The 14489-nt window shown below is 44.3% G+C and overlaps 1 protein-coding gene across 13 annotated transcripts in view; it reads right to left on the reverse strand.

Moving 5' to 3' along the window:
- The window catches only part of RYR3 (ryanodine receptor 3), a 527067-nt gene that overhangs the window by 151767 nt on the left and 360811 nt on the right, over window positions 1-14489 (reverse strand). For all 13 annotated transcript variants that reach the window (XM_083167836.1, XM_083167846.1, XM_083167845.1 and 10 more), the window contains 7 exons: window positions 9030-9176; window positions 8807-8869; window positions 8354-8429; window positions 7722-7845; window positions 7008-7123; window positions 5563-5630; window positions 1783-1904 (listed from right to left, as the gene is read on the reverse strand). In XM_083167836.1, coding sequence (XP_083023962.1) covers window positions 1783-1904; window positions 5563-5630; window positions 7008-7123; window positions 7722-7845; window positions 8354-8429; window positions 8807-8869; window positions 9030-9176 — 716 coding nt within the window. The remainder of the gene's footprint in view (window positions 1-1782; window positions 1905-5562; window positions 5631-7007; window positions 7124-7721; window positions 7846-8353; window positions 8430-8806; window positions 8870-9029; window positions 9177-14489) is intronic.

Below are 14489 nucleotides of genomic sequence, written 5' to 3' on the forward strand. Positions count from 1 at the left end.
CCAAACCCACCAAGAAATACCCAAATTTTGAAATTAGGACAGTTGGGAGGTATGGTTTATACAAATAGCAGTGGCACAGAGATACCCAAATTACTTAAACATACAGATGTGTGCTCCTAAACTATTGCTGAAGTTGCACCAAACATCCCTTGTCGGTGCTCCAGATCCCACCCACGAGACTTCACTTGTGTTGAGCATCCTATTTTCCCGATTGTGCATCTTAGTCGCAATGCTATGCTTGTATATCTCTGTGTAGCAGACTACTGTATGAATCTCTATAGGAAGTGCCACAATGCAGTAGCCTCAGTTCTATCCCACATCAAGGGCCTGATTCGAAATCACTCGGTAAGCAGCGGTCGTTTGCTTCTTAGCAAGCGGGTCAACACCGCCAGGACACTTCCCTTCAGCCCCCTCACATTCGGCCGAAGGGGAGAGAAATAATTTCATGTTCGCTGACCATGAAATGATTTCTCTCCCCTTTGGTAATAAAAGTCAGTCTATAATGACTTTTATTCCTGTCACTGTTACACAGACAGGGCAGGTGCTGACGACATGTGATGTCAACCTCCTGTCCCAAGCAGGCATCGTCAAGCCTGTTTCTACAGGGGAACGTCCAGCATTTTTGGGGGATGCCCATTAAACACTGTCCGTTCCCCTGCTACTGCCCCCTGCACTCCCCCGACTCTTCCTCCCACAGCAAACGGCCAGGTGAGAGTGTAACTCACCAAAGCCGTTCGCTGCTGAGGTTTGCACATGTGCGAATTTGGATCGCAACGCGTGATCCTGAATTAGCCCCCCAAGTCCTGTTGGAATTCTTATACACATTCAGACTCAGGATACACAAGTGTCACATACAGAGGTGTCCTCGTGTATCTTGGCCAAACAGACCATCTTGCCACATCGTGGGGCGTGAGTATCTTCTAGAATTGGGCATCTTTTTTTTTTTCCCTTCTTCTTTACCAAAATATGTCTTCATCGCAACATTATGTGTCTGGGACCCACAAGGAGACTGTGCTGATTCATTTGATAAATGACACTTGTGTGCGACTGAGTCTGTCAAACTGTATACAAATGTGCAGTTTGTTTCCAATATTAAGTTCTGTTCTGCTCCATATACAAACTTGCACAATAAACAAGAGCCACATATTAAATGAATCAGCACAGTCTCCTTGTGCGTCCTCGTCACATTGTGTTGTGACTAAGACGCATTCTTGACAAACAAGACGCCAAATGTTGGACCTGGTGGCTCACTCCCGCCAGGCATCTCTCGCTGCACGGCATATTAAGTCTAGGTGTATGAGGACACATACACCTAGACTTAATATGCCGTGCAGCGAGAGATGCCTGGCGGGAGTGAGCCACCAGGTCCAACATTTGGCGTCTTGTTTGTCAAGAATGCGTCTTAGTCACAACACAATGTGACGAGGACGCACAAGGAGACTGTGCTGATTCATTTAATATGTGGCTCTTGTTTATTGTGCAAGTTTGTATATGGAGCAGAACAGAACTAAATTAACTAACAAATTAACTAACTAAATTAACTAACAAATTAATCAGCGCAGTCTTGCAAAGCAGTTTTGTCACGTCGTATTGTGATCAGGACAAACAGCCGAGCTAAAAAGATGCTACGCTACTTGGCTTGACTCATTCACAGCAGGTATCTGAAGCCACAGTGCGTACAGAGGCGAAGTGTATGAGGATATGGTGTGTCACCATAAAATCCCCTGAAACACAGAATATTTTGAGATTTTTAAAAAATTAATAAAGTGTTTTCCCACTTACCTCGCCACCATTTCTTTCTCTTTGTTGGATGCATAACCACTACTGCTGAGAGTTTTAATCGGGGAGGAGAGAAAATACAGGCAGTGATTCTTAAAGTACTGATCAACCAGTGGTAGGAGGACCTAGAACAGAAAGGAAAGGGGACCTTTAGATTTCCAGTACTCCTCTGAAGCCCTAATAGCACCCTATGCCTACATTCAGGAGGGGGCATATATGATACTGATGCAGATCAATTGATGAGAATCTAGCAGCATTACTGAGGCATAAGGCATTCCTGCATGGGGGGGGGGGGGGGGGTAGTCTATTGCACCGGTGCTGAATGTGATACTCATAGGTGCATTCAGGGGTGGGAGAAAGTCCAATTACTGCCTTGCCCCAGGCAGTGAAAATATTATTTTGGGGAACACATTATTTGCTTCCTCAGCAGGATTACTTGTTCCAGAGACAACTTATACTATAAAAAGTTGATTATTATTTTTTCTTTACACCTCTTAAGCCCCGTACACACGGGGGGAGATATATTGCTCAGCAATATATTGCTAGCAATATATTGCCCAGTGTCTCCTTTGCATCAGCGACCAGAGATGGTCGCTGATGAAAAGGAACCTCTGCTGGGGGAGCCGCAGAGGTAATTAGCTGGTCACAGGAGCAAGCTCCTGCGGCCAGCGATTACAATGGGGCAAAAAACGGGAGCACGCACCCGGCGATTTATCGCTGGTGCGCACTCCAATCATTGGCAATATGGTCGCCTGCGACCATATTCCCAGCGATTATATCCCCTATCGCCCCCGTGTGTACACAGCATTACTTTTTTATTATGTTTAAAACATACAATAACATTAGGTTGCAGTAAAAAATTTAACCTTAACCTTAATTTCAGTAACAGGTAACAGAAAATGTTGGCCGGTTCTTCTTCAGCTCTACAAAAGGCTTACTTGTCGGAATCCTTCTACAAAGGTCATGTCAGTCAGTCAATATTGTGTTATTACTCTGTTACCACCGGAACAGAGTAACAGCAAAAAGAAGTTGCAGGGACCCAAGTTGGATGCGGCAACATTTCATAGCGCAATCCATGCAATTTGGCCGCAACAATTCCGGATGAGGGAGCTGGTGCATTGTCGTCGTGTAAAAAAACTAACCTATAAATCAATCTGAAATTTGGTACGGCGTTGTTTGAAAGATGGTAGTACATATTTCGGAAGAAAAGTTATCACAAATTGCCTAGTGTGTATACAGCTTCCAATGCCAATGCGCATCCCCTTGGGATCGGCATCGCAAGTAAAAATAGACTGTGCAGGTAAGCCAATTTTGTCTATATTGTATACAGTCTAGTATTCTAGCAGTGGCGTAACTATAATCTATGCCCCCCCTGTCGAAAATTTGTCAGCGCCACCCTTGCCCCCCATGGCTTACCCCTCCGCCCAGGGATCTTGTCTGCGGTGCGGTCCTGGGGAGGGGAGCCTCCTGGCTTCTGCAGCTATGAACGGCCGGGACCCTCAGGTTTTCTTGTCTGCACTGCGGTCCCGGCTCCTCTCCTGGCTTCTGCTGCTTTGGAAAAGGACGGAACATCACAAAATGTCCGCCCCCATACAACAGACAGTTTTTGAGTAAACTGTCTGCTATATGGGAGCAGACATTTAAAGATGGTCCGTCCTTTTCCAAAGCAGCAGAAGCCAGGAGAGGAGCCGGGACCGCAGCGCAGACAAGAAAACCTGAGGGTCCCGGCCGCAGCACAGACGCGGCGGCGGTGTTACAATAGCCCCACAGACCCCCGGCGCCCGCACTTACACAGTGCCTCCTCCCCGCTACCAAGGGGTCTGCGGGGATATTGTTATGCCACTGTATTAGAAACACCACAGCAGACAGCGACACCCCAGGCAGGGAAGAGGAACTGCATGGGTTTTCAAAGATGACGGGTGCTAGAATGGACACTATTTAAACTGGTAAAGCCCTCTGGAGAAAATATACAGTTTAAGATTTTGTTTCCTGGGAAGAAATCAAATACTTATTCCAAGCTTGCAAACCTTCATAGCTAAAGTGGAAAGAGAGAAAGAAGACTCTTTGTTGGGGACACATGTGAAAATGTGATATAATAAAAATTTGCTTTTATTGATCAATTTAAAAATGAAACAAACAACATAAAGGCATCCATCCCTATGTTGCTGATGCATTTTAAATTGATCAATAAAAGTTACGGGTACTTGTGTATTATAGCGAAGCCCATCGCATCGCATACCAAAAGGCATGCGATGCGATGCGATATTGTACAATGTCATACAATTTTAAAATTGTATGACATTGTATATGGCATACAATGCCATGCAATGCGATGCGATGCGATTAAAAATTGTATAAGCACCCTAATGGGTGCTTACAATGTTAAATGCACCCCCACGCCACCCCCCCACTATAAACGCGTCCTCTGACATTTTCATACCCCCACTATCCATGTCTGCGTGGAGTTGAGAATAGAAAGTGTGGCGAGCGCAGCGAGCCACCGAGCCCGAAGCGTGGCGAGCGGACGCGCATACCTGTGAAGCCAGCGAAGGGACGCGGATACCTGTCAAGGTATCCGCTTCCGCTCGCCACACTTTCTATTCTCAACTCCACGCCGACGTGGATAGTGGGGGTATGAAAAGGTCGGAGGATGCGTACCGCCGCCCCTCGCGGGCTCGCTGCACTCGCCACGCTTCGGGTTCATGTTTATAGTGAGGGGGTGACGTGGGGGTGCATTTAACATTACCGGGATGTGCCGGGAAGTCTCGCGTCCCCAGCAGCGAACGGCGGTGTCGGTGAGCACGTTTTTTTGGACTATTTCTTTGAGGACTTCTGGACCTTTGGTATCTTGCACCGATACCTGGAGGGAGCGTGGACTTTGGTTTTCCCGGGATCAATCCCGCTCAGCTTCAAGCCTTTTTGAGAACTTTGATAACATCTTTGTTCTCCATCATATACGGTACTATGCCAAGTAGCTCCATTTGCCTTTTCATTTGTTTATGTTTACATGTTCAATAAATGTTTTTACACTATACCCCCCTATCATCTCTCATTTTGGGTCATCACGATCATACACGGAGGCTTTAAGGGACACAGGGATTCAGAATTATTCCCACCAGTGTGACAGCTGCCCCTGAGACCTGTCTGAGTTCATTATATCCGGAGAAGAGGAACCCTCTCACCCCATAAGGGGCGTACGGTATTTATAAAATAGCCTTCCCTAGAATTGGAGAAGAGGATCGCCCCTTGACTTGCAGGGACGTATCGTTCGGCGCCAGTAGAGGAGATATTGATACTCTCCCTTTTTGTGCATTCTGTTCTTTTTGAGTCTATTTATCGGACTCTGGGGGGCGCCGCCTACTAGAAAATATTTCCCAATTAGGGAATACATAAATAAGACTGGGCAATACAAATTATTTTCCCCTTACTACTGTCCAGTGCAGATTCTATTCCCCAACTTAATCTTAAATCACAGCTCCAAACAATGCTGTAAAGTTTGCGATAGCACTATACAGTACTGCAGACAACGGTTAATATTAGCAGTCAGAAATCTGTATGTGTATGTGGTGTGAGCTTGATACCTTCTGATTAAGAAAATACATACTGTACTGTAATTTACTAAATTCATGAATTCCAGCAAATACAAAAGGGTATATATTGTCATTCGGATATAAATTTACCTACAGAAGTAACTGGTATATATAGGTATCTGGTCACATACCTCTTACGGTATAGTTTTAGTAGGAGGAAGTGGTAAAAAGAAGAATATATTCTACAACTTACTTTGGCAAAAAACTTGATTTCTTGCTCGTGTGGTGACTTTTCAGCCTTAGTGCTGCCAACAACCGCCTCTGTAGAGATAGAGTAATACAAGAGAGATATATTATAGTCTTCTGCCGATATAGAGGAGGTGGTCTATATCAAAAAAGTCCAGTCATTTTAGTAGGCAAGATTAAATAGAACAACATGGCAAGTTTCTGGGAATATGTCAGATAGGTTGTGGAGAGGTACAGATGCGTCGCCATACATCTAGCTCCATGCGTGCTAAACAGCTCCTCCTCTAGTTCATCCACGCCCTGGGAGTCTCAGTAGTGTCGATTCAAGACCACAGTCTGGAACCTGATCCCTAATGGAGGAGGTTGGGGCCCAGGAAGAAGGGCCCACAGTGGGGCAGTCCGACCCTGCTCGTGCCATCTCATGATCGCTGTCTGTAGGACCTCTTCTCCTTAACCCCTCTTTCCTGGGTTGGGATCATTTGGTCTACAGCATGATGGTCGACAGTCATTAGGTCGACACAATTAGGCCGACATGGGAAAATGTCGACAGGGGTCTAGGTCGACATGTGAAAAGGCCAACATGGTTATAGGTCGAAAGGTCATTAGTTCGACAGGTCATTCGTTCGACAATGTCTAGGTCGACAGTCAAAAGGTCGACATGGGGTTTTTCACTACCTGACTGTCAACACAGTCGACATGGACACAGTTTAAAGTGCACCGCATCCCCTCGCATCACTTATTGCACTTGCGATGCATCGGGCACGGTGCCTCGCTACAGCTCAAAAAAGAGTGAAAAACTCCATATCGACCTTTTGACTGTCGACCTAGACAATGTCGAACTAATGAACTATCGAACGAACGACCTGTCGAACTACTGACCTTTCTAGCTAGAACCATGTCGACCTTTTCCCATGTTGACCATGCTGTAGACCAAATGACCGCATCCCCTCTTTCCTTCCCTCTCCCATTATCCCATCATTTGCCAATCTGTGCCGAGGAACACTAACAGTGCCCTCATATTTTATATTTCACTGTGTGCCTCATTCACCTAGACATACTGCTGGCTTTCATTGTGACTGCCTATTTACTGTAATTCTGTAGGCTGCTCAGCTTTGAAATAAAATAAAACAAAAAAATTCAATACAATAAAGACCCGCATAGAGGTTCCTAGCAAGAAAACCAATAGGCTGGAAGCCAGCGAGCTGCAGGCGGATGCGAGACGTCTGTGATTAAGCACCTAGGAGTCAACCAGCAATTATTTAAAAGGCAAAACCAACCCGTTTCGCCTTTTAAAAAATTGCCACATTAAATTGAAGACATCGCGCAGGCTATTACATTTAAGACATAGTGTGTCATCGCTTTCAGTCGCTACCTTTGTTTTCCCCTTACATTACATCCATGATACATAAATATATATAGTACCAGTCTTATTTATACTAAATGACATTTCACCTAAATGTGCAATAAATTCCTGCGCAGAATCAACATAATGCAGAACTTTCTTCAGAAACTTAAAGGCAAATCTCTTCTCCATGGAGGATGCATCTAGCTCCATATCCTTCAATCCCCTACAAAATAAACCAAACATCCATTTGTTATTCATACACATAAATGAATCTGTCATCATCTGCACATGTATTAAATAATACAACAAACATAAGTAAGCTAAAACAATAATTGTTTGTTTACTACACTTTACGAATTCTTGATGGGTATTTCAGGTCTTCGTTGCCTGCACGTGTTATACTATGTTACTATGAACTCCTCCACAGGCTGTATATTTAAGTAGGTGGTGTGTGGCCTCTGGTGTCGATGGCATCTGATTAATCAAATGACAAAATATCTCTGTGTACAGAAGCAAGAAGAATATTATGTGCACTGCTGCTGGACATAGGAAAATGTTACACTAACTGAAATAATACATACTGTACACAGTATAGTCCTCTCACTTTACACAGTACCCATAAAATGTGTAAGCTCCAGTACAGCCAGTAATCTATCTCAGTTTTAGATGTCAGTTGTACAGTATATTCACATACTATAAGAATTAAATATATATTCACATACTATAAGAATATATATATATATATATTTTTTTTTTTTTAAGATAATTACACACCTAGCCTGCTGGTCACTTTAACACGTGTGAACTGAAGATGCATGTACCTTGATATTGCATAACCATTCACTTGGAGGAATTTAAAAAGCTCTTGAGCCTTCTCACGATCCCGAGCTTTTTCTTTTGCGGTTAAGGTGTCATAAGGCACCAAGAGAGGGTGACTGCCTGCACCTGTAGAGGAAAATACTGGTTACAGTGCCAACCAGATTACAGTGATTTAGTATTAGAAATTAGTAATGTGTCAGCATAATGCGCTCAATATTGCGCTGCCAACAATCTCATTGGTAACAGTGAAGGGTTCTGACGATAAAGGACTATTTTTGGTCGGGGAGAAGAATTATTCCATGCATTATTTATCTCACTTACTGCAAGTAATGATACAATTGACAATTCAGAAGCAACTGAGGATTTATAGTAGGAAATCTCCAAGTGCCTGATTTTGGAACTGGATTGGGTACTGTAAATTTGGTTCATCAGAGTCCTGACACCGCACTCTATGTAGGGCACAGTTAACCTAATGACAGCTTAAGAGAACTTGATTCAAGTGCTTGGGGGAGAAGTAAGGGGGAGGGGGAGGTATAGGTCTGTACCATTGTCAAGGAATATTTTTCCTACTTTACAGACTCTAGGGGAAAAAATACATGCATGGGTTACAGAAAATGCCATATGTGTCTCTTACTTTTGGACTCCAACTCCACTTTCTTCTTTTTGGCCCAGATATTGTGGTAATTTTCTGCCATCACTTCTACCATCCCCTACACAAAACCAACAATGGAAAAAAGGTCACCAAAGATGACTATTTAACATTTTAACTCTTGCTGTGTGTTTAGCCATTAAAAGGTCTAGAACGTGGGAGAACGGTTCACCCTGGTTTTTTATCGGAGAAGCAAGCTAATGGGTCAATTTTGACTCAAAATGACATCACTATTTTAGTAGGTCATATTCCTACTTGGCATTACCCATTCAACGAGAGCATTCTTGAACAAATAGCCAATGAGTTCCTCAAAAACAAACATGTGATTTGGGGCAGCCACTTACATTTATGCCATTCGCCCTCCAACATCATTAATTGAAGTCCTAATCAGTATTTTAGATATAGTGTAAAAAAAAAAGACAATATGAACATACAAACCTGAAGCTCTCTGGAGAGGACAACATTGCTGAGATCAATTGGGGTGGGATTAAAGCCATTTCCCTGTAAGATACAAATCACCCTTAATTAGAGGTGGGGATAAAAATCATGAGTGCGTGACATTTTTTTTTGCTTCTTGTCTCTGACCTGCTAATATCGAGGTACCGGCATTAGATAATGGTCTGTTGCATTATTACAGGTGCAGGTCAATGTTCTGTCTTACCTGGTTGGTTTGGGATATGCTGCGCAATTTTTCATTCTCCCGATGTAGCGCTAGAGCTTCTCCTTCTTTAGTTCTTTCGACACTCCAGCCCATGGCCAACATGGTTTTCACAGACTCCCTTAAAGGCCAGCGATAGATTTCTTTCTCCTATGAAAGACCGAAAAGATTTCTGAATAAGTCGAGCCAAAACATCAATACCATGGCCCAATCAAGAAGTAAACTACACACATATACGCAAGCAATAAAGAACAGAAGAGAGCCGGTGTATACATGGAACACTACTTGTTATAAAACATCGCCGAAGACTCCAGCTGACCTTGAGCTATTTGTATGTTTTTGACCAAAAAAAGAAATGCATCGAAGCAAAAATTTCCAGGGAGGACTACCTCTGGTCACCTGTGACACGAAGTTTATTAAGATGGGAGTTTTATTGAAGATGGGAGGTTGCCTATAGCAACCAATTAAATTCTATCTACTATCTTCTAGAATGTGCTCAATAAATAGCAAGTATGATCTGATTGGTTTCTAAGGTCAACATCCAACATCCTATCGTCAATAGAACTCCCATCTTAGTAAATTTACCCATAATACTATGGGTGAAAATAAATGTGGACCTCTAAATACCCAAGCCCATCCAACAGCAAATGTTACCTTTCAGTGAATACCCAGTGCCTGTCCAGTTACACCCATTCAGCTGCAAGTGGAGACAGGGCCGCCGACAGGGGGGGTGCCCTGGGTACAGCTGTCCCGGGCCCTGGCCTCTGGAGGGGCCTGGGCAGCTGCCCACAGCGGTGCCAAACCCGCATCCCCCCCCCGGGCACCCGCACACCACCTCCCCTCCCAGCGCTAGTGGGCCCCCAGCCAGGCGTGCAAAATGCATAGTGCAGCCTGCAGAGTGCCGAGTCTAGGACACAGAGGGGCTCTGTGCCCTTCAGGCTGCACTGTGCAGTGTGTGCTCCGGACCTGACTGTGGAGGCTGAAGGAGCCGGAGAGCGATGACGCAACACAGGTGATGGTAAGTAATGGTAATAGGGGAGGGCGCACGGGGGGGGGAAGGAATATATCGCTGTAGGTCAGTCCCGGGCCCCAACATTTCTAGTGGTGGCCCTGAGTGGAGATATGACCAAGAGCTACGAACTGCTTGCAACTGCTCTATGTGGCACGAATGCCCTGAGACAGTGAAGTGTCAGCTGTAGGACGACAGAGCTGAGTACAAATCTGAATCAGGACCCATAAGTATACTCCTATAGTAAAGCAGTAGTAGTAGTAGTACGTTTATTTATAGGGCGCCGCAAAGTGTCTGCAGCGCTGTACATAGCAAACAAAAAACAAATGACAGGGTAACGTACAAGGTGTGTTGAAAAATACAGTATAAATAGGGGTATAGCTGGTAGAAATAAAATCAACATCAGTTCAGAAGTAGGTGTCAAAATTGTCGAGGAGACTGAAGATGAAGTAGAGGAAGGGAAGAACAGGACAGGAGGACAGGTGAGGTAAAGAGAGGGGGTGAGTACGTGAGGCAGGAGGACCCTACTCATAAGAGTTAACATACTAAAAATAGGTGGGTGGACGAACGAAAAACAACAGGATAAGTAGGAACGGAGGGGAACAGAGGCAGGATAGGAGGATCAAAAGAGGTTAGGAGGAGGGATAGGCTAGTCGAAAAAAGTGGGTTTTGAGGGAGCGCTTGAAGGAGGTAAGGGAATCAGAAAGCCTGATGGGTGGCGGGAGGTTGTTCCAGTGCAGGGGGGCAGCGCGAGAGAAGTCTTGGACACGGGAGTGGGAGGAGGTGATTAGCGAAGAGGACGGTAGGGAGTGTGGATAGAGATCAGTGAAGAGAGGTAAGGAGCGGTGGAGGAGGAGAGAGCCTTGTAGGTGGTGGTGAGGAGTTTAAAGAGAACTCGGAAAGGAATGGGGAGCCAGTGAAGAGATAGACAAAGCATGACGGAATATGCTGCACTATATAAGAAACGGTTAATAAATAAACAAATCCGTTAAGGCAGGGGTTTCCAATCTTTTTTTAATCAAGGCACCCACCCCTAGAGTATCAGAATTTTTTCACGGCACCCCCAGGCCAAATTTTTTTTATTACATTGTGTTTATATGCGATTCTTCGTGTCAGTTATGTGGTAAATGGCAGGGTTTGCTTCTGTTTGTACACATTTTATGATTGGCAGCCACCAGCACTGGTTTTTCTCATAAATAATTAACCATTAATATTTTTAGTTGGTCCTGGACCACCAACCCAGGGCACCCCTGCAAGTGTCCTGAGGCACCCCAGGGAGCCACGGCATACAGTTTGGGAACCACTGCGTTAAGGTGTTTTTATTATGGGATAACCATTTCTCCATTTCTGCCATATGCAATAGAAGGACTACATTCTGTATTTAAGTCACATAACAGCAATCATTATTACATTTCCTAGTGTCAAGGATCTGAAATCGTACTGTGCGTTTATCAGATGTAGCACAACACACACTAATGATTTAGCCATGAACGGGCAGTCTGTGCCAAGATAAAACAGGGCCCGTAAAATGCTCACGTTCCTTCTTGCTTTTTTTTTACTCACTGAACTATTCCCAAATCATCCTTGCAGAGGCAAATTGCTGTAACAGCTTGTTTATCTGGCCTTCACGATGCACACTTCCCAAGTTAATCTTTCGTGCTTCTCAACTGGTCTTTGCTTCAGACATTTCCTTATTAATCCTGGAATTACCTACAACATGTACCTCACTTCTTACAGCCTTGGCTATCCAGTGATACACACACAGAATAAATGAGGGTGGCGGTAATTAGCTATGACTTTCTTAGAACAGCTGTCAATCAAAGTAGACAAGGCTTTGAGGAATAAACTCCTTTGTCAGGCAGAGACTTTACAGAGATGAAGCTTATCTACCGGATTAACCCATGTGATAGACAGACATTTAACACTACCAGTCATTTCTTTCTATTCATTTGTAAAGCCTACATTTTACACAATTCTCCGCGTGCGCTTAAGGTATCTGAGGGAAAGCGGCAAAACCAGACAAACTTGGAAAAAGCTAGCTTTGATTTAAATTCCTTCTGTTGGTAATTGACTTCTTTTTTTTATCAGAAGAATTTGCTAATTTCTGTAGCGCTTATTCAGTCAGTATTTCTGACACTCATAAAAGTCTCTGTAGTTTAAGTTGGTATCCGGATGTAAGAGCTGGAAAGATATATGTTCTTAAACCCCTCTAATACTCGCCCCCTCCTTTCGTTCCGTCGATCTCCTCACTTGACAAGTCAAACTTTTTTCGGTACTCTTTACCTAGATGGGCGCCAGCGATTGAAATCGCGGGCGTCGGGGGTAAAAATCGCGGTCATCGCGGGCATCGCGGGTAAATCGGGGTGCCCGCGATGACCGCGATTTTCCCATAGGGAACAATGTTAAAAAGGCTGATTGACCGCGATTTTACTGTTAAATGCCTCAATGGACCCGATTTGGCCATAGGAATCAATGTTAAATGGGCCACAGAGCCCAAATAGGCACAATTAACCCTTAAATGTCCCCCCCAATTTTTAACGCCACCCCACGATCCACGCCAACCCGAAGCGTGGCGAGCGCAGCGAGCCCGCGAGGGGCGGCGGTACGCGTCCTCCGACCTTTTCATGCCCTACTATCCACTAGGGCATGGAGTGAGAATAGAATAGTGTGGCGAGCGCAGCGAGCCACCGAGCCCGAAGCGTGGCGAGCGCAGCGAGCCCCGCGAGGGGACGCGGATACCTTCACAGGTAGACGCGTCCCCTCGCGGGCTTCACAGGTGTCCGCGTCGCGGCCAGACATAAATGTACCCGCGATGCCCGCGACGGGCGCCCAACTAAGTAAAGAGTACCCTTTTTTCTGTTCTTGTTAAACTTTGACTGCTGTTCTTGTTTAAGCGGTATAATTGTGCAAAAGAAATGGTTTCATTTAACTTTAACAATAACAAATATAATGAAATAGAGAAAAAAAATCATTAATTTTTATATTACAGGTTCAGTATCCTTTATCCAAAATGCTCGGGACCAGAAGAATTTTGGATAAAGGATTATTCCGTATTTTGGAATATTTTTATATTTGAATTAGGTATCTTGAGGTATCTCGGGGTATCTTGTATTTATGTTGTTTAAACACTTTAGATGACATGAAATACACACAAATTAATTTTATTTGTGCATGAAACAAGGTTTCAAAACATGAAACAAAGTTTCCTATGTTAAGTACTGAATTTGAATACCAATCAATCCTTTTCTTGCACATATTTAGTGCCAGTTACATATCATGTCCCCAATAGTGCCAGTTACAGATGTCCCAGTAGTGCCAGTTACATATCATGTCCTTAGTAGTACTGTTACAGGTGTCCCACTATGTCCCAACTATGGATAAGGTATATTTTGGGTAAGGGATATTTGGATTAGGGATACTCAACCTGTACTTACTGTCATAGGTGCCAATTTATGTTTTTGCTGGTGGTTGCTCAAGCCAAAAATAGAGGAGTGGCTTCATGGGGAAGGGGTGTGGCCACAAAATAATACCAATTTATATTACGGAGCACAGTTGTCTCCAAAATTCAAATTACGGCAACAGAGTTCCACATACATAAATGCCCCCATAGTGCAGGTACTCCGCGGGCAGAATACACTCTTCCCGGCATACTGTTTCCCAGGTGGTGGGTCCGGCAATGTGGGTGCTGCAGTCGCAAATTAGCAAGTTAATATGGCAGCCCAGCAGCGGGACTCTGGCCCCTGGGTGCTCATCAATTTTCGTGGGTGCTCGGGCCCTTGAGCACCCACAAAATCGGCACCTATGCTTACTGTATATTAATGGGAAGGGTTACATAAAAATTCCAAGGGAAAGGGAGAAAGTAGCACTTTAATTACTAAAATGCCTAAACTCTTTAACTCAGAATGAAGTATTCAACATCCACTCAACTGTTCCCTGAACACTAACCTCCTGAGGCAAGCTTATCAGATTCACCACCACCAAATGTACTTTCCAATGGTACACTACCTATTTACCTCCCCTCTACACAGTTGCTGACAGCAGTGCTCTATCACTGGACTGTACGGACTACTTTCTATACTGTATGTACTGTAGTTGTTAACCTCATATTAAATTCTCCATTCCCTATACATTGGTAAGCTTACCTCTTAGAACGCTCAGCAAATCTCCATGTGTGTAGTCCCCTTTAGTCTAGGGATGGCCATCAACCATCGATGATTAGAAATCATCAATGGTTTATGGCTGATGTCGAATAGTTTTACCATCAATGGGGGAGAACCAGATGTTTTCCCACCATCGATTAAACAACAAATAGTTTCGTTTTTGCTTTTTCCCTAAAGTGCCGGGACACTGAGCATAGCTCTGCCCCCGACACCCGCGAAGCCCCGCCCCCACATTTTTGATTGGCCCACAGGCCACTAAATCACAGAAGATGGATGACCATTGATATACAAAAA

Source organism: Crinia signifera, chromosome 12 (genome assembly GCF_055691185.1).
Source record: "Crinia signifera chromosome 12, ASM5569118v1, whole genome shotgun sequence".
In the NCBI taxonomy this organism is placed as follows: Eukaryota; Metazoa; Chordata; class Amphibia; order Anura; family Myobatrachidae; genus Crinia; species Crinia signifera.